Below are 24,908 nucleotides of genomic sequence, written 5' to 3' on the forward strand. Positions count from 1 at the left end.
TTTTTTTGGAAATGTATTCTTGTGTGTTTACATATGCTTAAGACTCATTTATGTGATCTTTGGCAAGTACACTTGTTTTCATTTCAGAAAGTTAAGTCGATGAGGTCAGACCTCCTAAATAGAACCACTATTAATTTGCTATGTTGAGCTACCTACATTTGAATACAATTGAGATAGTGAAATGTGTTTTTAAAGGATCTGCAATTATTGACAGGTTGAAGTCTCTCAGCATTGTGGTGTGGTGCAGACTAGTGTGGAATAGCGCAGAGTTTATATGGATGTGGCTGCAGTATTGCACCCAAAACATACTCCAGGTTGATTTCCTTCACTCCCTCAGGGAGCTGGAATGTAAATGCCCGAAGGAGGTTGGTAAAGAAAATGAACAGTTCAACTCGTGCCATCTGTTCCCCCAAACACACGCGGTGCCCTGCAGGTGAAAACCAAAAGGGTTGGTTGAGTGAAGTTAAATTCTGTAAAAGAACTTGACACAAAATTCTACTGAGCTCCATAAATTCTGTTAATGTAAGATAATTATTTCTTATTTCCTTCTGTAAGGATAGAAGATGCTTTTGGAGGAAGGGGGAAAGCATTTAACTGAGAAACTGTACATCTTGGTCAAGTGTTGGATTTGGTGTTTTTGTTGTGTTTATTTGTTTTTTTTTCCACCCATGGAGCATGTATGGGATTCTCCCTTTCCATTGTTGACTCTTGTTCTGTGAGAGCCATGAATTGCTTCTCAGCTAAGCCAGACTTCAAAAAGCTTCCTATACTTCAGAGTCTTATTTTGGTTGTTGAGAAGGGAGGAATACAGTTCTAAAGCCAAGGAGAAGGATGTAATTAGGATTTCTTTAACAAAGTCAGAAGGGATTATTGGGTCCTTGTAGCCCTAATGCTGTCAGGAGCAGATATGTGAGCTAAGGGAGTGAAATGTGATGTATAGACTCAGTGACTCATTTTGGCATATTGTTTTCGCAGGATATTTCAGGATATCTATATATTCCAGAATGAAAAAAAAAAAAAGATTTTCAGGATCTATAAATGCTCAGATTATATAAACAGAAAACAACCAGAGCAAGTTAAAGAAACAGTCCTATGTGCCAGGGTTGAAATGGGAGCCCAAATTAGTGGTCTCCATTCATGGCCATTTGGTGAGTGAAAGAGGTAAGATGCTAAACACATGTTTTGCAAAGATGATTTTAGGAGTTAGATAATTTAGACAAATTGTTTTAAAATCTGATTTTACTTCATTTAATCTGACTATGTGTTACTCAGTATGCTCTTTACTTTTTCTCTACAGGAAGTGTGTAATGGTATAATGTCACAATAACACAAAAGAAGCCTCAGCTGTTTCCAAGTGGTTTTGTTATTTAATTTTTAGTAATACCAGTTTCCTGTTTTGTGCTGCTCTTTTTCATAATCAGTGTATTGGAGAAACTGGTAGACTAGAGCAACTTGCTAGTTATGTTTTATACTGCTGTTCACTCTTTTTTTTTTCCCCTCTCCTCTTTCTTTGAATCCCTGTGTTTTGCAGTCTAAGTTAGGTAAGTTGTACATTGTAATATGCTTTTGAAAAGTTTGATTGCATAATAATATTCTACTAAAAAGACTGGATTTTGCTAGTTTTCTACAGATACAAGAAAACCTGGTGCCAGACTATTAATGTAGGATTTGGGAGACTGAGGTTTGGTTTTCCTCTTTATCACAGATTTTCTCTGCATGTTTTGAAAAAGGATATTACTTTTATCATTGGCATTCCTCTTTGTAAAGAGAAAATAAATAGTTTTTCTGACTTAAGGGAATAACCTTGATTTAACCCATTTGGAGCTATGAAGCTCAGATATCCTTATGGTGCGAACCCTATATATGCGAAGGAAAGAGCATCATGTCTCCCAGCCATACTTGTCCTTGTTTAAATATATAAAAAATGCAAAATGCATGATGATATTTGTGGCTCTTACAGCAGAAGACCTAACTTTAAATCTTTCGGCCAAATACATTTTTATAAATGCATGCTTTTAAAATTTTAGAACAGTGTTTTTAACCTTGCTGCAAAACACAGTGAACAGGAATGTTCAAGGTCAGTGTTTTATTACCTGCTGAGAAAGGTAGGAATGCCTCTTTGTTCACAAAGTTGCCATCCAAATCAAGGAAATGATCTGGGTTGAACTTCCAAGGGGTTGCCCAGTGCTCAGTGTCATACACCACGGAGTGCAGATTTGGCAACACAAGCGTGCCCTGCAAGAAGCAGCAGAGATCTTATTTTCTATGAATGATTAATTATTTTTTTTTTTGGTATTTTCCTTCTCTCCGTGTCATATAAATGCTAAATATTAACAGCTCATTAAGAAACATGGAGGTCTCCTCTGTACCTTTTTAATGTGAAAACCCAGCAGGGTTGTACTCCTCAGGCACTGTCGAGGGACCCCAACAGAAGTGACATTGCTGTAGCGCAAAGCCTCGTGAATCACAGCGTTTGTGTAGGGCAGCTTCTTACGGTCTTCATAGCTGATGAGATGGGAGGGTTCCAGAACAGTCTCTATCTCTCTTTGAACTTTTTCTGCAGAGAAATGAAAATATCTTAACTCTTCACCCCCTTTTTTCCCCAGCAGATTTTTGTATGAGAATGTCCTGGACTGGGGAAATGAAAGAAATTATGTTGCTATGAAATGCATTGGCATGTGGTTTGACTGCTGTGTAAGTTTCAGTTCGTCAAGGAAGTGCTATCCTTAAAACACAGAATGATGTCTTGTTTGAGACACATCCTACTTGGTAATGAGGATAATCCATTTTCTGAAACATAGAATGGTATTAAAATTTGAAATTAGAGGTATAATTTCTGTTTTTTAAATACACAGAGGGGGTATCTTTTAAAAACTTTTCCACTTTGCAGGTTAGGAGAAGGCTAGGTTGCATTTGAAATGTCTTTAACTCATTATTCTGTCTTGCCAGCCCCTTCCAGTGATGTAAAACAGTGGCTATCACTGATTTCTGCTAGTGTTGCTGATGAACCAGACAGGGAAGCACCTGTTTGTTTCATTTATTGACCTTCCATTTTCTAGATCTCAGTTGTTGGTGTACCCCCGTTCTTGTGCATAGCTTTTTTTTGATGTCTTGCTAGTGATTGAACTAGGACTTATACTAATGATGTTCATTATGATGTTGAATGCAGTTCTCTCTGATAATGCTTTTGCTCACCTTGTATTTCTGGGTATTGTACCATGTAGAGCAGTGCCCAGAGAAGGGTGGTGCTTGTTGTTTCTGTCCCTCCCAGCAAAAGATCAACCACAGTCTGAACCATATTTTCTTTATTGAATGTAGAAGTAGGGTCGTCTTTGGTCTGTAGGGCATATACACGAGAAGACTATGAAATGGATGATTTCAGACATTTCATCAGTCACATAGAAACTGTCATTGTTTGATGAAAACAGTGAGCAGTTCACCAAAACAGTCCTCTTCAGTTCTACGCAAATAGAATGTGCATGTAAAAATTCTGTGTCAATTGCTGGAACAGCAAGTGTTTGTAGGCAGTTGAAGCCAAGGTGGGGAGAGTGTGTAAATAGATACTTACTTTTGTTATTTGAGCCAGGTAGAAATCAATGAGATCCTGTGGATCACCTGTGTTCTGTCTCTCATGAGCCTGGACCTCCTCCCTGACTAAACTGTGCATGAAGTCATTGTATGCAAACACCTCCTGATGAGGCCCTGGGAGATGCTGCATGAGCCATGGGAAAGCATCGTACAGCTGTGGTGTTAAACAGAGAGGAAGAAATGTGAGATCCCAGTGCTGATTTCCTGATTATTGTGAAGTCACTGCCACACATGGGAAACCAATTTCAGATGAGAGGCAATAGACACAAGCAAGAGAGATTAAATGTTGGGAATGCGATTATATTCTACTTTTTGGATCAATACCTAATAATGCAACAGGGGTTCTGAAAATGGGTGAGTAATTGAGTGCTGAATCTGGCTCATAAACCCATTTTCTCAGCCTTGGATTTTTTACTCTAACTTTTTTTAGGCATCTCTTTATGGAGAACCTGATAGTCTTTTAGAATGGCAGTGTGCCAAAATCTGCAGAACTTAAGCAATAGCTAGGGTTTCAAGAACTTAAAAAATATTCTTGATGTGATGAAATTGTAACCCGTATCTTATAGGAAGCTCAGAATAACTCAGATCTTGGTGATAATATGAATTACATAAGAAGCAAGGTATCTTTTTAAAAGAACAGGAACTTGAAGACTTAGTTGTTATTAACTGCATTTCTGGATTTGCAAGACATGCAATTTTAGAAGTTGCTTTCATTTTAAGAACTGAGAATCTTAAATACACAGTATTCTGCAAATGATTGCTCACTGGACATCTGTGAAAACCAGTGATGATCTAGAATTTAAATTTTAGGATGTGATTTACAGACATAAAGAAGGATTAGAAGCCAATAATGACATATACAAGGTATGTACTGATTTATTACTTCCCAGTGGCTTGTAGAACAATGGTGTATTTGGAAATGAAAGTGTTTGTTAATAATTGTTACTGACTTTTAATTTGTTTTGACTTGTCAAGTGCAAATGCACCTTAAGGAACATGAACAAGAAAATTAGGTTCTTACCCTGCCCCAGATAGTACCTTGAAAGTAGATCACAAAATAAATAGCTTTGATAAGTTTGCTGAAAGATTCATCCTCACTGGAGAAGCGATGGCCGAAAACAACAGCACAAATGATGTTTGCAATAGCACAGGCGATGGAAGTGTGGGGATCAAAAGGCTTGCCTGTGAATATGGGAGGTATTGTGAGAACTTCCGAATAGACTGCAGCCAGAAAATTGATGAAGGATTTTTTTTTTTTAATGGTAAAAACAATGGGGGATCAGACTACTTTTAGATAAATTTCACATAAGTGAAGCCTGATTTAATGCATATTAACTACATGAATTGTAAGTACAGGGAATCTTAATTTTCAGTCTGCTCTTTACTCTTGTAAAATACAGTGATTATTGGTTTTGAGAAGACAAACATGAAGTCTCTTTTCCGTTCTTTGACTTGTGGTCTGGGTTGTGTGGAAACACAAGCAATTAATTAGAGCTTATGCATTCAAATATGGAGGTAGATATTTAAGTTTGGCGGCTAAAAACCAAAACAAACATCTCCCCCCCCGCCAAAAAAAAAATCCCCAGAAAAAATATTTTAGATTTTAATTTTCTTAGCTCTGTTGAAATGACTTGTCTCTTTATGATTTTCAAGTAGCAGCTTAACAATCCAACCATATATGTATTTTTTTCCACAGACTGAAAAGGCAAAGCTCACATAATAGGGTGGGATACATCTTCCACTGAAAAGAATTAAATCCAGAAAATAAAAAAATTAGACACACATTTCAATGGCAAGGACAACCTTTGAAGTATACTCCTATGGAAAATGCAGCCCTGACTTCTGTCCAGTGCTCTTGGTTGTTCTTGGAAAGAGTAAATACATTTATTAAGTTTAAAATTGAGAAAGGATTGCATGATAGGTAAAGCTTTGGGCTGTACAGAGACTTGAGGTAGATGGTTTTTTTTCATCTACGTTTTAAAAATGTGTGACTGTGTTGCTCTCAGAAAAGAGATGGGCCTCATCCAAGGAGATTTGGAGAGAGACCTCAGGCAACCTCTCTGTGTTTTCACATCAGTATGGAACACAATGTGGGTGAAGGATTTGGCTGCTCAGAATATTTATATTTAATTGCTTTATTTTGGCATCTTGCTAAAACTCTATTGGTCTCTATTTCATCCAAACCTTAAAAAGAAGTTTTGTTGGATAACTGCAAGATACATTCCTTGTGCTGGGGTTCTTTCTGTGCCAAATCCTAAAACTCTGCTGTCCTGGAATGACTTGCAGCAAGTCACACATTGTGTATTTCATGGAGGGTTTTCTATACTTCTTGAGTGTAAGAATTATTACCAGCTGTCCCCAAGACTGTGTTGATAATAAACATTTTTTAAACTCTCCTTATTTTAAAAAAACAATTTTATATTGCCCACTGTGCAGACAAAACATTTTTGCAAAGAATGCAGTTAAGAAGCCAGTGAAAGTTCTACTAATATCCAAAATATCTATATTACTTGTAAAAATGTATTGTGAAACTTTTACCACCTCTAATATTTCAGGAAATGCTCTAAGTGTTCTTTAGTGAATTTACCTTTTGTGTTTGCAAAGATGTCCACAAGGTGACAGGCCTCTGTTTGAATTTGATTCTCTAAATTGTTCTTCCCAAGTGCCAGAGTTCTTATAATTGTCATGCCAAAACGTCTCTGCTGCTTCCAGGTGTGGCCATTTGTCAGGAAAATACCTGAAAAACATAGAAACCTTTAGTTCATTGCTGGCAAGGGAAATCCTGTCACTGTGGGAGGCAAATTTTGATTTAGATAAGGTTATATTTCACTAATCAGATAAAATGATCTTAGATTTTAGAAGCTGAGTTTTGATCTCTGAGGATTTTGAGACTCCCAGCTGCTCATAAATGTGTCCTTGGAAACTGAGTGGGTGTTGGTAAGGACAGAAGAACTTTGTCTATAGATTTCTTCTACATGAACAGTCTTCCGGTTTAGAAATTATACAATTGAAGGGCAACTTCTCCAGGCAAGTATTCCTTTGGATCTATTGGGAAGGAAAAAGACTGACCGATGTATTTATAAGGCAAGAAATTTTTGATTTTTTCTTAATATGCTTAGCTCTTCATGAAACCTTTTTGCAGTGAAAGCCCAGTTATGCCCTTGTGCAGCAGGAGCTCAGGTGTGTGCACAGAAAACATCTTCCTCCTTTACACCTTATTGCTATTAAAGTGTTATGTAACACCTCGTACCTTTCTCGCCCATCATATCCCTGTAGAAAGGGGTGAGAGGTCTTCCAGAAACTTCTTCTGAGTGGGTGACAATGCCATCTTTGACTGCTTTGTATCCATTCAGTACAACCAGAGGTGTCTGTCCCATCCACAGCGTGTAGATGTTTCCATAGATTTTGGTTAACTGAGGCGTTAGTAACAGGAAATTAGTAACCATAAAACCAGGAAAGCATGCACTCAGATATCAATCTATTTAAGAGTTTTCTGTAATTGTAACTAAACCCATTTGTTGACATTGAATTGAATTGCAGGTTTTGGAAAAATTTATCCTTCTGTTGCTAATGTGCTTTGGGAACAGAAGATAATTGGTCTTTATGGAATAGATGCTAAGGACATCTTTCAGAAGCACACCTCTGAAAATTTCACGGAAAGAAAAACAGTAGGTTTATTCTCTCAGCTCTGAATCAAAGAACAAATGAATACAGGCAAAATCTCAGAGCTTTTTTGTTTATTAATTAAGCAAAATTATCATATTTTCTTGTCTCTAACTTACAAAGAAAACAAAGAAATGTTCTTGCATTCTTTTCTGTAGCTTCCACAGGATTTTTCTTATTTTCCTCTATTGTCATTCATCAGATCAAGCTTGTATTTTACCTTGCAATACTGTGAAGCAAGTTGCTTACTTTTTAAAAATAGTTTTAATTGGTTTATAAAGCAGCTGTGCTGTGTACATAACACCAATCAGATTTTCTGCTTCGTTTTAGTAATAGTCAGTTTATGGCAGACAAGAAATCTTTTTGCTGTAAAAACAGAAAAAAAAATATGTTTAGAGTATATATTTGGTCTTCTAATGGAGCTGTTCCAGAGACATTGGTGTCAGGCAAGGAGAGTTCTACTAGAGGTGGCTTACAGGGCTGCATATAAAAACAGAAGCAGAATGAAACTGCCAATGAAGTAGCATTCTGTGACAGTGTTGGTGAGAATGTAACAAAAAGAGAAATATAATGAGGACTAAAGCAATTGTGGTGTTTATTACTGAGAAGTATATTTAAAAATGAAGATCCTGGGAATCTTTGACATTGGCTGGCAATCAAGCTTGAAGTTTAAAAAAAATAGCAATTTAGGCTGTTCCTATGCAATGCACAATTTAAGTTAAAATAAATTCAGACTGATTTTCAAGCATAAATAAATACCTTATTGAGGGTTTCCCGGCGAAGTTTGAAGTCCAGCAGCCACAAATTTCCGATGATGGGGAGGGGAACTGGTCCTGGAGGAAGTTGTGTGCGCATCCATTGCAGCTTTAGGAACTGCAAAATCAGGAGACATACTACTACAGCTATAAAAGTCTCAGTAATTCCCAACATTTTATCAAAATTTTAACTTCTCCCTGGGTTTTGGCTTTTTTTTTTGTTTTTCTTTTGTGAGTGTGTGTATGATTTCTTCTAAAAATTTGGATTTGTGGAGATGAGTTTCTTCTACTGAATCCAAACTCTTTCTGAGACTATCCTTCCTGTAGCCATCTCTCTCTGACAATCTACAGTTTTCTTAAGCTGAAGTCCCTAGAAAACCTAACTATGTGATCCTTTGTGCTTAGCCTGGCCACACCCACTCTTTTTTTGGGATCTGTAATTGTGATCTCTTTTTTTCACTTAGAATTTTGTTTCCTTCTTAGTCTTGATACTAGGTCAAAGTGCCAATTATTGAATAGTTGTCCAAGGTTATCAAGAGTTTTGCATAACGGTAACACCTCAGGCAGTTTCCTGTAGTTAAACATTGAAGTGCATTACTTATTATTCTGCAATACTACAATTATTGTGTGGTTTCTTTATAGAAGAAGAAACATCTACACAATACCTGAGGTCTCTGAGGTGTAAAAGAATGAATTCATGCAGCATAAAGCTAAATTAATGCCTTTAATATGAAAAACAAAAGGCAATTTAATAATTTGGCGAGCATCTCCTTTCCCCTTTTATCAGATTTTAGGTTAAATTATGATATTATGTGAATGCTTGTGAGAGATTATTTTTCTATTAATCAGATTATATGGTGTTTTCTGACTTTTTTTTTTAATTTTTAATTTTATGTAAGTTCTGAAATCTTCTGGTGCAAATTTTGGAGGTGAAACAATGCACAGGTTCTATGTGATCTGTGAAAAAGAACAAATAAATGAAAGAAAATGGCAAAACTTTCAATCCTTACTGATTTGTGGACCCTTTAGGTTTTCAGGAGAGGTTTGTACCAGTGTGTAGCAAACTTTATCTTGAGACATATGTATCATACTTACTGATATATTACACAGTATTTTTCAACGTTTTGTTCAAGAACCCAGCTAATGCCATATCTTCAAGTCTGAATTAGATTAGGAGATTAAGGAAATTCATACAATTGTACAAGTTCCATGTTTCAACATTTTATCATAATTTCTCTGAGCAGGCTTGCTGAATTTTCCAGTCTGCAGTTTTCAGCTCAAAAAGTTTCAGCAAAACCATTGATTGGACTCCGTGTATGCTATGATCCTGAAGTATAAAGGTTTAATGCTATCCATGGACTTCTCAAGAACTGAATTAAACTTCAAGAAATGGAGAATTACAGGTGTGGACACTAATTTCAGTTAGTTTTCTAAAAAGTTCCATTTTTGTGTGTGTGTGTGGTTTAGTAAAAGAAAATGTGTTAAATACAATCTTACATTATTCTCGAAAAATGTGTGGATGAGAATTTGTCTTTTTTTGTTTCTGCTCTGGTGGATTGTCATAACCTCACATTCCAACAGGAAACACAGGGGCCGTTTCACAGGGAAGCAGTGATATTGCAGCATTTTCTTGGCTGAATTTTCTGAGCAGCCACACCTTGACTTCTCTGTGAAGTTTTGTGCAGCTCTTCTGCTTTAGTGTGCTGCATGTGCAGATGGTTTCCCAGGAACTATGGAAGTGAAGCAGCCATCAGAGGGCAAGAAGCATGCCTGTGTGCCTTTGTTATCTGTTTGTTTAGGTTTTTGAGCAGACAAATGGAGACAGAAAAATTTGAAAAGCATCATTTCCAGCAGCATGGTTCTATGAATCTTATACTTGAAGAGTTAAATAGACAAAAAAACGAGGGAAGCAATTTGAAATTCAACAACTTTTATGGTTTTGACAGCCAATTCTGACAGTTCCGTATGTATATCAAAAATTGCAGTGTTACTGAGTTATGCTATTGAGCAGTCATTTATCCACCTTCTATTTTTCAGATGTTGATGCTATTTGAGACTTTAAAATGAGCTACCTGATGAAACTATCTAACTTCACTTGCTGCTTGTGTGCATCAGAACTTAATTTCTTCACGTTCTATTTCTCCCCATTTCATCCAGCTGGTTCTGTCTGATTAAAAAGAACTGAGTGCTGTTCTGCTTCTTATTTGTGCACAGAATAATTTGTTAAGTTTGCAAGTTTTGCAACAGAGAAAGCTGTTGATGCTCACATGCCCATCAGTGAGGGTATGATTTATACACTTAAAATCACCAGTAGTAAGATGAGTTAAGCCTTGAAGTTGCCTATTAATAACAGTGATTATGATTCAACTTAAGAAAACAAACAAACAAAAGAAATGCTTCAGGTGAGAGAAATCTGGGTTTGGCTGAGTCGGTCTGGACCCACCAAGAGGATTAGTCTGAGCATGACCCTTTGGACACTGTGAGCAGTGTGTTTTCCTGCTCCTACGTGAGAGCTGTGGGCATGCTGAAGTACTGCAAGGCAAAGTTATTTCACAAAAGCTTGGGCTGAAGTTTGCAAGGAAAGGAAAAGCAAGGAAGTTGTTTCAATGCTGTGTATTTTAATGTTTTCAGTATATGTGAGCAGTAGCTCTTCACATAAATCTTGCACGATCTCCTCTCACACAAATATTGTTGCAAGAGCTCTCCAGTTAAGATGGCAGATACTGTGTTTGGCTGTTTTGAGCAGATGAGGAAACCTGCTTTTGTAATGAAGGTTTCAGGCCATAGGAGTGGGAAGCACATCTTTAGGAAGGTGTGAAGCAAATGATGAATGTGCATGCTGGGGGTGGAAAGGGTTGCTGCCACACCTGTGCCCAGAGGGTGTGTCATCTGCTTGGCCAGAAAACCAGGGCTTGTTTTTCGTCTGTTGCAGAGACAGGCTCAGCATATATTAGAAAACACTGCCTGGTTCCTGGCTGTGCATGTATTGCTTGGCACAGCAACGGTCTTGCTGCCTGGCCTGTCCTCAAGCTAAACAGCATGGGGATTGTTAAGCAGGTTTTGGGTTTGTTTTTTTTTTTTTTGTGGGTTTGTTTCTTTGTTGTTACCTTTTTTCCACCCAGTAGAGACATTAATTTGTATTTCTCAACTTAGCTGTCCCTTCCTCCCCTGCTCTCCCCAGTCTTTCAAGATCTTCATAACAGGAGCTGTTAATTGGTCAAAGGCATCAGAATTTCTCTGATGGAAGAGAGTTACACAGACACTCTGTGTCCAGGCAAGCACTGAGAGAGACAGAACATGGATTGGAGCACAGCTAGAGTGAGCATGAAACTGGGAAATGTAAGGGAAAGAAATTCCCATTCTGTGTTTCTGTTCAGTTCAGGGAAAGAGAACTTTGCTCACATGCATTATAAACAAACTAGACAGGTTTTTGCCTGAAGATTGATGAGCTATTTAGGTTGCATAGACAAAATACTAGAATGGGACTTGAAACTTCAAATTCTGTTCCTAGATCTGTTCATAGCTTGTCTGTGATTCTCATGAACTTGCTGTATCTCTCTTGGCCTAATCAACCCTGATTTCACCCTGATTTCAACCGTGATTCCTTCACTTTCCAAAAGAACTTGAAGATTGACTAAGAAAGTCAAGTTGTTGATGGCAGGTATGACTGTTTCTGTTCTGTCCTTTCCCTGTATTTTCTTCCTACTCCTCTGGTCTGAAACCTTCATTAGAAAAGAAGGTTTTTGAGCTGACTAAACATCTCCCATCTCTGCCAATGAGTTCTTGTGACAGTATTTGTCAAGCAATAATGAGCATGGCTTGCACAGAGAGGAGCTGCTCACATCTAATGAAGACATTGGGACCTGAAAAGCTGATTTCCCCAAAACGATTTGCTTGTGGAAAGCTTCTCTGTAAACATGTGCCTCTACTTGCTTGATCTCACAATTGCTTTATTTGTATTTTAGTCCTTAATTCGTGCACTTAAGTCCTGCAATTCCTGCACATTAGTGGAGTTCATTTAAATTCTATCACTCTGCATTACAATGAATTGTAATATCCATCACTTTCTCTTCCTGCTAGTAATACCTAGTCATCCCAGTCCTCTCAAAGTAAAACCCATTGGTATATGTAATCTTACTGAAATTTACCAATTTTTTGGCATCAATGAAATGTAATGAGAGCAGAATTAGTAAAAGCAAGAGCTCTAGCTATGAGGAATGTAAGTGACTGCTGTAAACATTCCTCATTTTGTTTTCCCATTGTTTTTGTTGTTTGTTTTTTTGGGCTGTTTGGTTGGTTCATTTTTGTCTGTTTTGGTGTTGTAATGCAGTACTATTTAGGTGAAAGCAATGCAGACACTGGTGCTGCGGTACTGTATATCCACACAGTGAGGGAGCTACAAAGGCCTGGTGCCTGTTTAGTCTCTCTGGTTTGTGAAATGCTGTGTGATCCTGGCAGTGCTCCACATTCAGCTGCAGAGGAGCTGAACAGAGACAAGAATTTTATAGGCTAAATCACAGCACAAATCAGTTACCCTTTTCTCACTGACGTGTCAGGAAGAAGTAATTAACGTTTTACAGACAGTTTTACTTCTGGCATTTCTTAATGTTTGAGTATTTGCAGCTTCAGCATTCTTTTTGACAATTTTCTGGAGCAGTATCTAGCAACCCAGATGCTGCACTTGGAATGTCAGAAGTTGTGGATAGAGCAGAAAATTTGCAGTAAGACTTGTTTGGATGACTTTGCCAGGGGCAGAGGTTTAGAGGCAGTCTAGGACCAACTCCTCTTTTCTTGCAGGACAGTATGGTTATTGCAAATATATACTGTACTTACTGATTCCTGAGCACTGGAAGAAATTTCTGGAGTCCAACCCAGATTAATTACTGTGTGAGGAAGGATTTCTTTTTTTTCCTCCGGGGAAGTGTTCTTGCCCTTGTCAGCATGGGCTGAGATAGATACCTTTAATGCTACTGAAGAACTTGGATGAATGAATAAAATGTGAAAAAAGCTTTCAAAATGTGCCTGATGTCCTTTCTGCCAGGTTGTAAGTAACACCAAAGGGTTATGCAAGAGGAGTTGCGAGGATGAGTTGAGTTTTTTTAGACTGCAAATCTTGAGAGAGAATGATAGCCCTCAGGGACATCTCTGCTCTTAGAGGAGCAACAGCCTCAGAGAAGGCACAGGGCAAGACTGCAGGCATGGTGGAAACAGCAATTAAGATAAGTAATTGCCTTTTCATGCTCTTTCTGCAGGGCTATGTATATTTTTGGAAAGCAGTCAGCACACATGGAGTTCTTTGTCTTGTGCAGCCTTTTGCAGGCATTTAGATTCACCCTGTCTGATGGAATTAAAGAAGCCAACATATAATGTCCTTTGGGGAGCACTGTGCAGCCCCATCTCTGTAAAGATCTGCTGTTTTCCATGAGGCAGCTTGGTACCAACATCCCAAACTGCCTATTCCATAGCTGTACTCTACAAATCTCCTAAGAACTGCTCCTGTTTGTAGGGTTTTTTTTTGGTTTTTTTTTTGGGGTTTTTTTGTGTTGAGGTGGTCTTTGCATGTGCTGCTTCAGGTACTGTGAATTAAAAATGAAGGAAAGAATTACAGGCTCAGGAATTAATTCTGGCTGAGCAGGACTCCTGCTACTGAGATAAGGCAGAAACTACTGCATGAAACCTCACAGGGGACAAGAACTCAGCCCCAAGAGGGAGTTTGAAAAGTTTGGCTTCTGAGGGAGGCATCCAGCAAGGCAGCAAGCTGCTGCAAGCTGTGGGAAGAGGCAGCTTCTGGGATCTAACAATATCCAGGCAAAATCTTTCTGGACTTGTCCTTTAGCCTGTGGTCTCAGGTAATTACATAACATAGAGGTGTGTTATCAAGATCTAACCTGGGTTCAAAAGGGGAGCTCCAGCTGTGGAAAAAATGCCAGGGGTTTCTAGGGTCGAATCAGAGGGAAATTCATTGAATTAGCATTTGTTGGGGTATAGGAATAAGCTGTCATGGGGGAATCCAGATTCATGTGCCACTTTTGTTTGCCTTTATAGGCAGGTAAAGAATTTGCCATGCGTACTGTCTATGACACTTAGTGGGAACTGGAGAAAATTTAGAAATTAATTTGGATTTCTGAATTATTCCAGGTTGACAACAAACTTTGTAAAATCCTTAACTTCTTTAGCTCCTTTATTGCACTGGAGTTTAGTCTTAGACCAGTCATGGGAGGGGCTGAAGGAAAAGCCAAAATGGTGTTCAGGGCACACTCATCCATGGTCCAGCCATGCTGGGTCTGAAACAGCCCTTCTCACTCCCGTTCCCTGAGCATCCTCTGCAGCACAGGGGGTGTGAAAGGCACTGGACTTACAGGTGCACTGGACTTTCAGGCCAGATATGGGTGAGCTCTGTTGTGTGGAGCTGGGGAATTTAGAAAAGCGTGAATCAGGGATACAGCCAGGCCTTTGGTGGGTGGAAGAACATTTTCCTTCACCAGAATATGTCCAGAAAATGTTCAGTGGTATCTTCTGGTAAATTATGAATTGGGATGTGACATTCGTTATGCTTTTTGTCGATAGTACTAGTTATGTTTGATTCTTTAATGTGCTATTAGCAGTTCAGCTGTATTGTTTATTGTGAAAATTCAGATGACAACACTTCATTGCTCTTGGTTCCCAAGTCTGCATCTGCACCTACTCTTATACAAGGCTACTGTCTACTTCCTTTTACCTCTGGCCCAAGAATGCTACCTGCTGAGTGTTCCTATTCTCATCTGACAGCTGCACCTTTGTACCTGAGCTCTTGGCATGCACATAGTGTTTTGAGTGACACATACCATCAAGCTGATTGCTCAAAGGGATATTTCTGGCTGAGGTTCCCACCTTCTCTGATCCAGCCTCTGCTGGATCTTAAAATAATGGTATCTATTAGCATATTGCAGCATAGTGATGTATTAAATACACTCAAGAATGGAAATACTCTTCATTTTCTCAGGTTGGGAAGAGTGGTAGCAAAGAAGGGAGATGAAAATTCAGAAAACTTCAATTTAATAGAAAAGAGTTAAGAGGAAAATACAGAGTCATTTCAACAGACAGATTTATAGCAGTTTTATAATACAAGTTTGGAGGTGTGAAATGATGATAAGTGTAATTCTCATATACCTGATTTTGTTTCTTCTGAGTGCACAGTTCCTGAATTTGCAATGGAAGAGACGTGGATTTCCTCCTGGACCGATCCCATTTCCCATCATTGGAAGTATCTGGTGGATAAAGTTTAGAGCTGATCATGGGGCCCTGAAAAAGGTATGTATTTGCAGATGTGAAATAAAGAGCTATTAAGGCAAAACCTGGGAAAAATGGTGATGGTTGTTGATATGCTGATGTGGTAGCAGGGAGAGCTCAACCCTGAGAGAAGGTGAATTTTGAAAGTGAAGTGCCTAAACAAGTTGAGGTAAAAACCTGCAGTCTAATTCATATGAAAGCTGATGTGTGTGCAACTTAAACAGAAGTGAAGATAGTAATTTTGCCTCAGAAAAGACTTCTGTTTTTAAGGGAATCTTTGGCCTTGAAAAAAAAAAAGTGATTCTCAGATTTCCCACCACAGGCACATATTGAAAATCTTTCAAAATAAGGTGTCTTGAATTCAGAAGATATGAAAAGCACACCAGGATATCTTCTGCTGTCATGGGCTGGAAACAAGATTATATCACATATGCAACTAAATCCTTTGATCCACTGTTTCTCTGAAGTCCAGTCTGGGATGTGCACTTTGCAGAGAAGTTAAGGATGTAAATGATGGTGAAAGGAAAGAACTGATGGGAAGATTAGGTCCATGCTAAGCCTGTTAATAGAGATTCTTTCAGTTTTCAACATCCTTCACTGAGGCAAAATGTCACAAAAGGACCCAATATGTTAATGTATTTTTCAAATTGGGACCTTTCTTTATGTGCTATGTTCAACCTGTAGGTCAGGGGGCATCTGGCTGCAGCTGGAGAATGTTGGCTTCAGGAAAAAGGAACTTAAATGACCTTGATACTAAAATTTGCTGGTGGGTTCATGTTCATCACTGTGAGAGGGCAGAGCTGTACTCATTCTTTGTCTAGAGTCAGGGATTTTGTCCTTACAGAATACCCACAGCATTGCCTGAGAGCAGTCCCCATGACTACCCAGAGATGGGATCTGTGCTCAGATGCCTCAGCTGACAGTATTTCAGTATAAGATGGGAAGCATTTCTGCCATTGAAAGTTGAAATTTGCAGTACTAAAAGGAGAGCTACACCTGAAATTCATAATTTCAAGAAATTCTGGTTTTTGTCTGAGGGAATGAAATAAGGAGTTGAAAAATGTAACCAGGAATGAACAGGTGAAATTTCACATGAAATCTTGCACAGATCCATAAACACTCAAGGGCATTTACCCTACGGTTGGCATCGCAAAGGTAACCTTTAGAAAGGGGAAGGCCATTTATTCTTTCATTGCTCACATATCTGTAGGTAGTATGTTTTCAGAGAGAGCCCAGACCCTTCCTGCAGAAAGCAACCCCACCACAAAACACAGCCACTGTCCCTTCTCACCTCCTGAACCCTTGAATAACATTGTGCTGGAAGAGAGCAGCCCATTGTGTGTGCATGTTTGTTGATGTTTCTTCCCTGGGTGTTTTTTTGGCATTAATGTAACCTGAAGCTGGCAGAAACCTATGGCAACATCTGCACCCTGTGGATGGGTCACAGACCTGTGGTGGTGCTCTATGGATTCCAAGCTGTGAAGAATGGTCTCACCAACAACTCGGAGGATGTTTCGGGGAGACTACAGACGTACATTTTCAACACAATGGCAGATGGAAAGGGTAAGATGTTCATGTCTGTGGAAGGACTTAATCCTTGACTTTCTTTGTTTCCTCTCATATTTTTCGTACTGAAAAGCCCTTAGTTCCCAACTGACTTATTCTGTCAGCTCTAGGTGAATCATATAATTCTGTGGCATTACCCAAAGTGGTCTCCAAAGTCCCACTGTCTTTCCCACGTGTATTTCAGAATCTTATCAGAGCAGCAATATTTATACCTAGCTAGGTCTTGTTTGTTCATTCTTAGTGTTGTGTACATGTCCTGATTTGAAACAGTCTGGAGCTTGCAGCCTCCTCTGCAAGCTGAGACTAAAGTAAATCTTTATGCTCCCAGTTGTTCGTTTACAGCAAAGCATATACAGAACTCTGGACAAGATCTAGTCTTGTTCCAAAGTCACAGAAAAGTCAATGGAGCTTTCAGTTTATTAGCCAGAGTGTGGATGCAACATCTGTGTTCAGAGTTTCATATTGTGCTATCACAGACACTGCAGAATCACAGTGGATGGAGAATAAAGACAGAACTGTGTTTAAGACAGAAATAATTGGACTTGCTTCCATCAGCCTCTTTTCCAGAGAATATACAGCAGATGCCTTTATCCTCAGTCAGGATTTGTTTCATGTGAACTACAGTCTGGAAAGTTTTTATTTATAATACTAGCTAATGTAAGTAGAGAAAAGCCACTTTAAGGTATAGAAATGATTCAGTCTGGGGCCATTTCAGTCCATTTGGAAGGATCTGTATTACTACTTTTTTCTGGGTGCTGTGGAGAAAAGTAGCTCGGTTGTGACAAGTGCCCTAAAACTTGCAATTTATAGCAGGGATGGCTTTAACAAACCACTGCAGCTCAGCTGCAAGTCTGTGACTCTGCAACACAAATACCTGCCTGTTGGGCTCCTTTCCTGCTGTAGCCCAGGTTCCCAGGGCAGCAGAAGGAATTGGGAAGGGTTATGCCAGTCTGCAGTGAAGCAGCTGTCTTGGGGAGCAAGCTGGCTTTCCCAGAAGTGCAGGCTAGACTGGTGGAGGGAACTTCCCCACCAAGCAGATGAAATGGTTCATGCTGGTTGGTCTCTGCTAGAGCACAGACTCACAGCAGAGCAGGTTGGGATTCCCTGCTGTCCCACAGGAACTCTGTTAGAAAGAAGCTGTTTGCAGATTGGCCTGTTTTTCCTTCTCTCGTTTTTGCTGGTTTATCATTTACAGATGTATGAACATTAACATGATATAAAATTCATTCTTCATGGCTGAAGGTATCTTGGTCTCAAATGGTCTCATCTGGAAACAACAGAGACATTTTGGAATTGGAACTCTCCGAAAACTGGGAATGGGGAATAAAGGAATGGAGCGTGGGATACAAACTGAGGCCCATTACCTGGTCGAGTTCTTCAGAGAAAAAAATGGTATGGCACTGACATGGTACTCAGGGGCTGACACTATACACCATAGTCTGCATGACTCTCAGGGGGAAGACTACTTTTGCTCCAGAACAGGATGGGTTTGGAGCACATCTCAGATGTAGAATGCAATCAAAACTGTTTGTCCTGTCAGACATCAGCAATTTGTATTTTGGGATCAACACCAAGATTGAGATTAAAAAAAAGAAAAAAGAAAAAAGAAAGCAAAAAAGCAAAGCAAATAAAAATCCAAGGCTAGGAATTAAAGATTTGAGGCCTTTCCATCCTAATTTTTGAGTGAGATTTGTCTTTTGTTACATTTCCTAGTAAAATCTGGGTGTTTCTGAGTAACAGTCTAAATGTCATGGAGGACATCTGTTATAAACTATCATTGTAATCTTGCTTTCCTAAGAGCAAAAGAGGTGAAGGAAGTGCTTTGGAAATGAATATTTTTCTCTGTCTGAAGGAGAAGCTGTCGACCCTTCCTACCCCATTGTCCATGCTGTCTCCAATGTGATTTGTGCTGTGGTTTTTGGACATCGTTTCTCCCTAGAGGATAAAACCTTCCGCCAGCTGATTGAAGCCTACAATATGATAGTGGCTTTTGGGAACAGCCACTTTTATTATGTGAGAATATTACTTGTTTAATATGCAGATTATTTGATTATTGAGCACATTATTCATTGCAATATAATTTTATCAGTAAATATATTATGATATTTATTGTGTTATTGAATACTGATAAAAATACTGACTGTGAATATGAACTGGACCTGCAGTGCTTTGGGTTTGACATAGTTCAATTATGAATATTATATTAATAATCTTTATTAGAATGTCTGAGCAAAGGCAATATTCTTGGGATACTGAACTTTTTCTGTAATGGAAACACTAATATTGTTAAGGTGAGAAGGTGATACTTGTGAGAATCAAAGAGAATGGAGGTTTTTTCTATGTATGAAGGTAATAGATATAAATGTTTATTAATGTTAAATTTATTAATATATATTAGATCTATCTGTAAAAGCAGACTATTTTTGTAGTGAATTAACAGGACAAATAGAAATGGAGTTATGGAGTAAGTATAGGAAAGAATCCAGGGTGGAAACTGTGCTGTCTTTAATTTGTGGTTAATGTGTACCCAACGTTTCTCTGTGATGCCACAGATCTTTTCCCAGAGAAATTAATTCAGCAATTTAGCACTAAAAATGTCCATGGTATGTCTCTATCACAAGGCTTCTCTACAGTGTCACTTACTGCCTCTCTGCTGAAATCTTGTTCCCCAGATGTGTGAAGTTTTCCCATGGGCTGCAGAGCACTTCCCAGGACCTCAACAAAAAGCAAGATCTTCCCGGGATTTTGTTCGTTCCTTTGTAAGGCAGGAAATCAAAAGCCACAGGGAAAAAGGCAGAATAGATGAACCAGAAGATTTCATTGACTTTTACCTGGACCAGATAGAGAAAGTGAGTAATTAATGCTGTACATGACACAGATCCAATTGTAACAGGCTCCCTGCCCTTTCACTGCACTTGTCTGTCCACATTACTACAGAGCTCTACAAGTGCAGCTTAAAAACTCTGCTACCAAACTCAAAATAGGAACTTTGAATAGTTAGTTCAAAAACTTGTTCTAGAATACACATTGTTTATATTAGTTTGTTGTCATACTGTGGAGTCCTTAGTGAGGGCTGGGCAGTCGGGAGGACCATGAAAAGGTGCAGGTATTTAGATGGCTGTCTAATTCTGATTCTTTTTGCCTTATTAGTATCTGCTTTTATTATTTTTGTCCTTAGTAGCACTGTATGATTATCATGACAATCTTAAAATGTTGGCAGTCTCTGCTCTGAAAAAAGAATAAATCTTTAAAAGGATAACATTATGTATTAGATAGACTGTTGAAATTAGCAAATGTGCTGAGAGTGGCAAGGGTGGAATAAAACTACCTTGAAATATGTTTTTCTGCAGTGGAAGTTAACAGAAGGCAACATGCCACTCTAGAAAGCAGCATTACAGGACTTAGACACCTGACACATTCAACAGCACCTGTAATTTAACAATATCAATGTACTCATCTGAGTAAACTCTTTGCCTATATCTGTGTTCGACTCAAGTACCTGTATTTTCTCTGTCCTTTAAAAATATTGTTCCTTTAGATACAGTGATCACTGTCTAAGTGCTATTATACAGCTATACCCCATTTTTCCTTTCTTATTGCCACCTGTAGATGAAAAATGTCCCAAATTCTACGTTTGATGAAGACAACATGGTACAGTCTGTTTTTGACCTTTTCCTGGGTGGCTCGGAGACCACAGCCACTACTCTGCGCTGGGCTCTGCTCTATATGTTGGTTTATCCTGACATCCAAGGTGAGTTGTGGACACAAACACGGGTATGATTCAAATAGAACAATTTTCTGTTATATCTTTTTTGTTTATTTGTTTTTGTTTTGTTTTGTTTTGTTTTGTTCAAGGGGGTTTTTTTTAAGATCAAGTTGTTTTGGGGGTTTAGTTTTTTTTTTGGTAAGATAATTTTTGAATTTTACTTTTAATAAGCCAGTGTTGTAAAAAATTTCAAATTCTGATAAATTATAAAGAAAAAAATTCGTTTTAGCTTACTAGCCTATGAAATCTGACCCAAAACTGTCTGAGACTGTGTAAGCTGTGTTAGTTACTAAAGCTTAGATAGCAGCCCAAAGAGATTAACACTTGGTGATGTTTTAGTAATATGATCCTGTTTCAGTTCTCACCATTACATGTGTGTCAGCTTGATGTGATGACTTGCTTGCAACACTCTTGTTAGTGTGCTGTGAGTCTGTTTTTACCTGGTGTAAAAATAACAGCTTAACTGAACTGATCTCTTAATAAGAAGCTCTTGTTTTATTTAGAGTTTGATCCCCTTCCTTTAACTACAATGCTTGGTAAATCTGTTGGGCATGTGGAAAGAGGGTTTGTTCATAGACCCTATCAACTAGGAAACAGGATATAGTAAAATCATAGCTACTTAGTTGTATAAATGTATTTACACTTTAAGATATGGTAAGTATAAATTATTTATATATGGTAGTTTTTTTCTATCACTACTGTACTCCAAAAAGGCAATGAAAACTCTGTTTCATGCAAAACAGTGTTCTTATAACCATAATGGATATTTTTATTTTGCTTTTTCAGAAAAAGTCCAGAAAGAGCTGGATGCTGTTCTGAGTCCCTCCCACCTTATCTGCTACGAGGATCGGAAGAAGCTGCCGTACACAAATGCTGTGGTTCATGAGATCCTCCGCTTCAGCAGCATCATTTTAATCACAATTCCTAGAGAAGCTGTGAAGGATACCACTGTTTTGGGGTATCATGTTCCAAAGGTACAGGTATCCCTTCCAATCCACTGTGATCTTTGGTCATGAGTAAAGGTTTACCATAAATCCCTTTTCCCTCCAGTTCAGGACAGGAAGATAATTTCACTGGGTTTAGGATAAGGTGCTAAAGGACTGCAGACCACACATTCTGTGGCATTTGCTAGCAGACTGGGAAAAGAGACACAGAGGAATACAGCAGGGAAATCCCTGAACCCAAAATACTGAAATTTGTTTTCTTATTTATTTTTTGAGATAAAAACCCTCAGAACCATTGAGATTATTTTTTTTCCCTAATTATGTAATCTTTCATTTCTGCTGCCTCTCTGTATGCAGAATTATAGCTGGAACCTGTTTGTGTCCTTTTCTTCTTGATGTGTGAGAGACAGAACTGTGCCAACTGCATCTTCCTTTCAGGGCACTGTAATTATGGCAAATGTAGACTCTGCTCTTTTTGACCCTGCCTACTGGGAGACCCCTCACCAGTTCAACCCTGGTCATTTCTTGGACAAAGATGGAAATTTTGTGACCCGAGAGGCCTTCTTAGCCTTCTCAGCAGGTGGGTGCACTGAGAACTGAGCCTGGCTGTGTGAGTTAGATGAAGCTGTGATATTTTCATTCATTGTGGAGAATGCCAAAGGGGAGTGGAACCCCAAACTGCAGGAGCACATAGTTTTCCCAGCCCAGAAAAACTTTTGACTGCAGAAATAAGTTATTTGGTAATTTTGTAAACACCTAATCTTAGATTTTTTTGGAAAATGCAAAGAAGGTAAAAGGAGTAAGGCCACAGAATTCCCAATCACTTGGGAACTTGAGTCCTTACACTGTTGCCCTTGGTCCTCCTCTGTGTATGCCAGGATATGCTATTACAGTGGCTGTTCTGTGGCAGGCTGCTGTGCTGGAGCTCATTTATTTTGTACAAAAAACTTCAATATTCATCAGTGCAGAAAAATGAATGGAAGATCCAGAAGTTGGGTGAAATACATCCTGGAAGGCTATATCTTTCCTGTGGGGGAGTCACTCTTTTACCAGTGTGCGAATTTATAGAAGCATAAACAAAATCTCTTGGGAATCATGCCAGGAGGGAAAAGTCTGGTTATCAGCACTGCCAGTTGAGATGTGAAAATGTCAGGCTCAGGTTTCTGGTCTAAATTGGGCAGAAGAGGAATTTGGACACTGGTTTCTCACATCGAAATTTAATTACTTTACCACTACATTTCAGAGTTTTTCGCTGTCTGTCTCTGAGAATTATATCCTGGACAAAGTTAATTGGGAAGATAAATTGGGAAGAAATTTTTCCTTAACAAATCATTTTCACTGAAACCATTATGTAGGAAAATGTTTCATCAGGTGTAGAATGTCCTCTGTATTTTGATTTTTCATTAGTGTTGAAAAGTCAGCCTGTACTAGTGGAAACTGGGAAGGAACCTAAAGATGCTTTCTTGTTGTTTTCATTTGGAATCAAAAGACTGAAATCCCTTTCATAAAACTGGGGAGTCCTATAGATTGCAGAGCAACAATGAAGCTTTTGAGAAGCATCTATATATTTTTCTATAATCTGGTCAGATCCTGCAAAGATGGATTGCAGACATTTCAATTATTGGACCAGTTCAATCTGGGAGGAAAATGTCAAACTGAGCAAAGCTCGTTATTCCTTAATGAGTAATGCTCCTGTGAAATCTGGAAAAGAGGTGCTGGTTACAGACCTAGGTGGGCATTGACTTTTCTTTCTCTTCACCCTCTGCAGGCCACCGTGTTTGTCTGGGAGAGGTGATGGCCAAGATGGAGCTTTTCATCATCTTCTGCAGCCTGTTGCAGAAATTCAAGTTCACTGTACCAGAAGGAGTTAAGGAAATCAACACAGACATTATTTTTGGGGCAACCATGAAACCCCATCCATACAAGCTGTGTGCAGTTCTGCGCCAGGTTGCTTAGTGTTAGAGATTCAAGAGGCATGGCCAAAAGTTTGGTAGTTTGCTGGTATTTGTGCAATTTCATGGTTCTCATTTTTAGATCAAATTCAGTGTGAATCTGTCCTTGTGTTATATGTCCAAGAAGCCAGCCCTGAAAAATACTCTGGTTTTCCCATGTCTGGAAAGTGTCTGTACTTTTTTCTTCCCTTGCTGTGTTACAAATGAAATAAACATAGACAATTATTGCACTGTCTAGTCTTACTAGAAACCCGGCAGAATCTTACTGGAGGGAACGAGAACATTAAAGCCAGATGTTGAGGAGTCTTCCCACACATTCTCAAATCCAGGGTGGTGTATGGGAATGCTGTTCCCAGAAGTGGTGGCTTTGGGCATTGCTGGAGCCTCCAGGTGTGATTGCATGGGAACATAAAGTTGTGGAGGGGCATTTCAGCTTGCTCGGAGCAGCTTTGTCCATTTAGCCAAGAGCCATGAGCAGATGATTGCTTGAAACTGGAAGTAACAGAGAGACAACAGTGCAACCCTTGATTGGGGTGTGAGGCTCGTGACTTGGGCTGACAGCAAAAGCAAACTCCTCCTATTGCCTGCTGGAGACTTGCAGAGGGAAGCCCCACTGATGGTGAAACACGATGGGTGGCAATGGATGGCCTAAAATTTTTTTAAAATTTTTTTTTAGGCCATATGCTGTTGTGATGCATTTGAGAGGCATTTCTATGAAAGAGGGAGTCCTCTCATGCAGTAGGGTTTGTAATGACAGTTATGTACAGCAGACTAGGCTGGCCATGTCTCTTCATTGGCAAATACACCTTACAAAGCCTTATATAAAACCTTATACAAACCTTATACAAAACCTTACCAGACTTCCCTCTTCCCAATTCTCGAGCACCATCTTGTATGAGGAGAAAAGCAACTTGTACCCCCTTTAACATCTCTGCCAAAGACTTGGCAAAGTTGTTTGGCAGCTCTCTTTCTACATGCAAGGCATTCACATTTAGGCTGCAAGGTGCAATCACCAGAATGTGGCTAACCTGTGTGGAAAAGTCAGAGTGAGCCTGGAGAGCCAGAGGAGATGCAAAGCAGCCAGCCAGGACTGTGCAGGGGCCGTATGAGACTGCAAGTGGGCAGGCCAGGCAAACCCTGGGACTGTGAGTCTCCTCCCAGGGACACTTTGGAAAACACTAAACTCAAAGTTGGAAGCAATTTGAGACACAGAAAATGCAACACCAGTGAAGGAACTACCACGGGCACAAGTGGTCTCTGAAGTGGATAATTCAGTTTCTCAGTTGATTCCGGCTCTCCGTTCAGTTGCTGGCCAGCAAAATGGGTAAATGTTATCTCTCTGCCCTTCTTCTGGAGTAAACCAATTGCTTCACACCTCACAACTTTTAGCTCTAGCTGTGCCAGC

General features: G+C 39.1%; 1 protein-coding gene across 1 annotated transcript; it reads left to right on the forward strand.

The window, feature by feature from the left end:
* The first annotated feature begins 668 nt into the window (after positions 1 to 668).
* On the forward strand, positions 669 to 24,816 carry LOC146433194 (cytochrome P450 2J6-like). The gene is made up of 11 exons (XM_085068779.1): positions 669 to 677; positions 2,028 to 2,105; positions 15,183 to 15,296; positions 16,676 to 16,838; positions 18,084 to 18,233; positions 18,694 to 18,854; positions 19,514 to 19,690; positions 20,451 to 20,592; positions 21,394 to 21,581; positions 21,990 to 22,131; positions 23,320 to 24,816. Exons 1-11 carry the CDS (start codon positions 669 to 671, stop codon positions 23,505 to 23,507), a joined length of 1,512 nt encoding a protein of 503 aa, XP_084924905.1. The 3' UTR covers positions 23,508 to 24,816.
* The last annotated feature ends 92 nt before the right edge of the window (positions 24,817 to 24,908 follow it).

The sequence above is a fragment of the Lichenostomus cassidix genome, chromosome 9 (assembly GCF_008360975.1).
Source record: "Lichenostomus cassidix isolate B80296 chromosome 9, HeHo_3.0, whole genome shotgun sequence".
NCBI classification, from domain to species: Eukaryota; Metazoa; Chordata; class Aves; order Passeriformes; family Meliphagidae; genus Lichenostomus; species Lichenostomus cassidix.

Bases quoted from the DNA above. Each gene is read 5' to 3' on its own strand.
- LOC146433194 (XM_085068779.1), top strand. The intron at 18,855-19,513 runs GTGAGAATATTA...CTTGTTCCCCAG, and splicing joins GGAACAGCCACTTTTATTAT to ATGTGTGAAGTTTTCCCATG. The intron at 20,593-21,393 runs GTGAGTTGTGGA...TTGCTTTTTCAG, and splicing joins GGTTTATCCTGACATCCAAG to AAAAAGTCCAGAAAGAGCTG.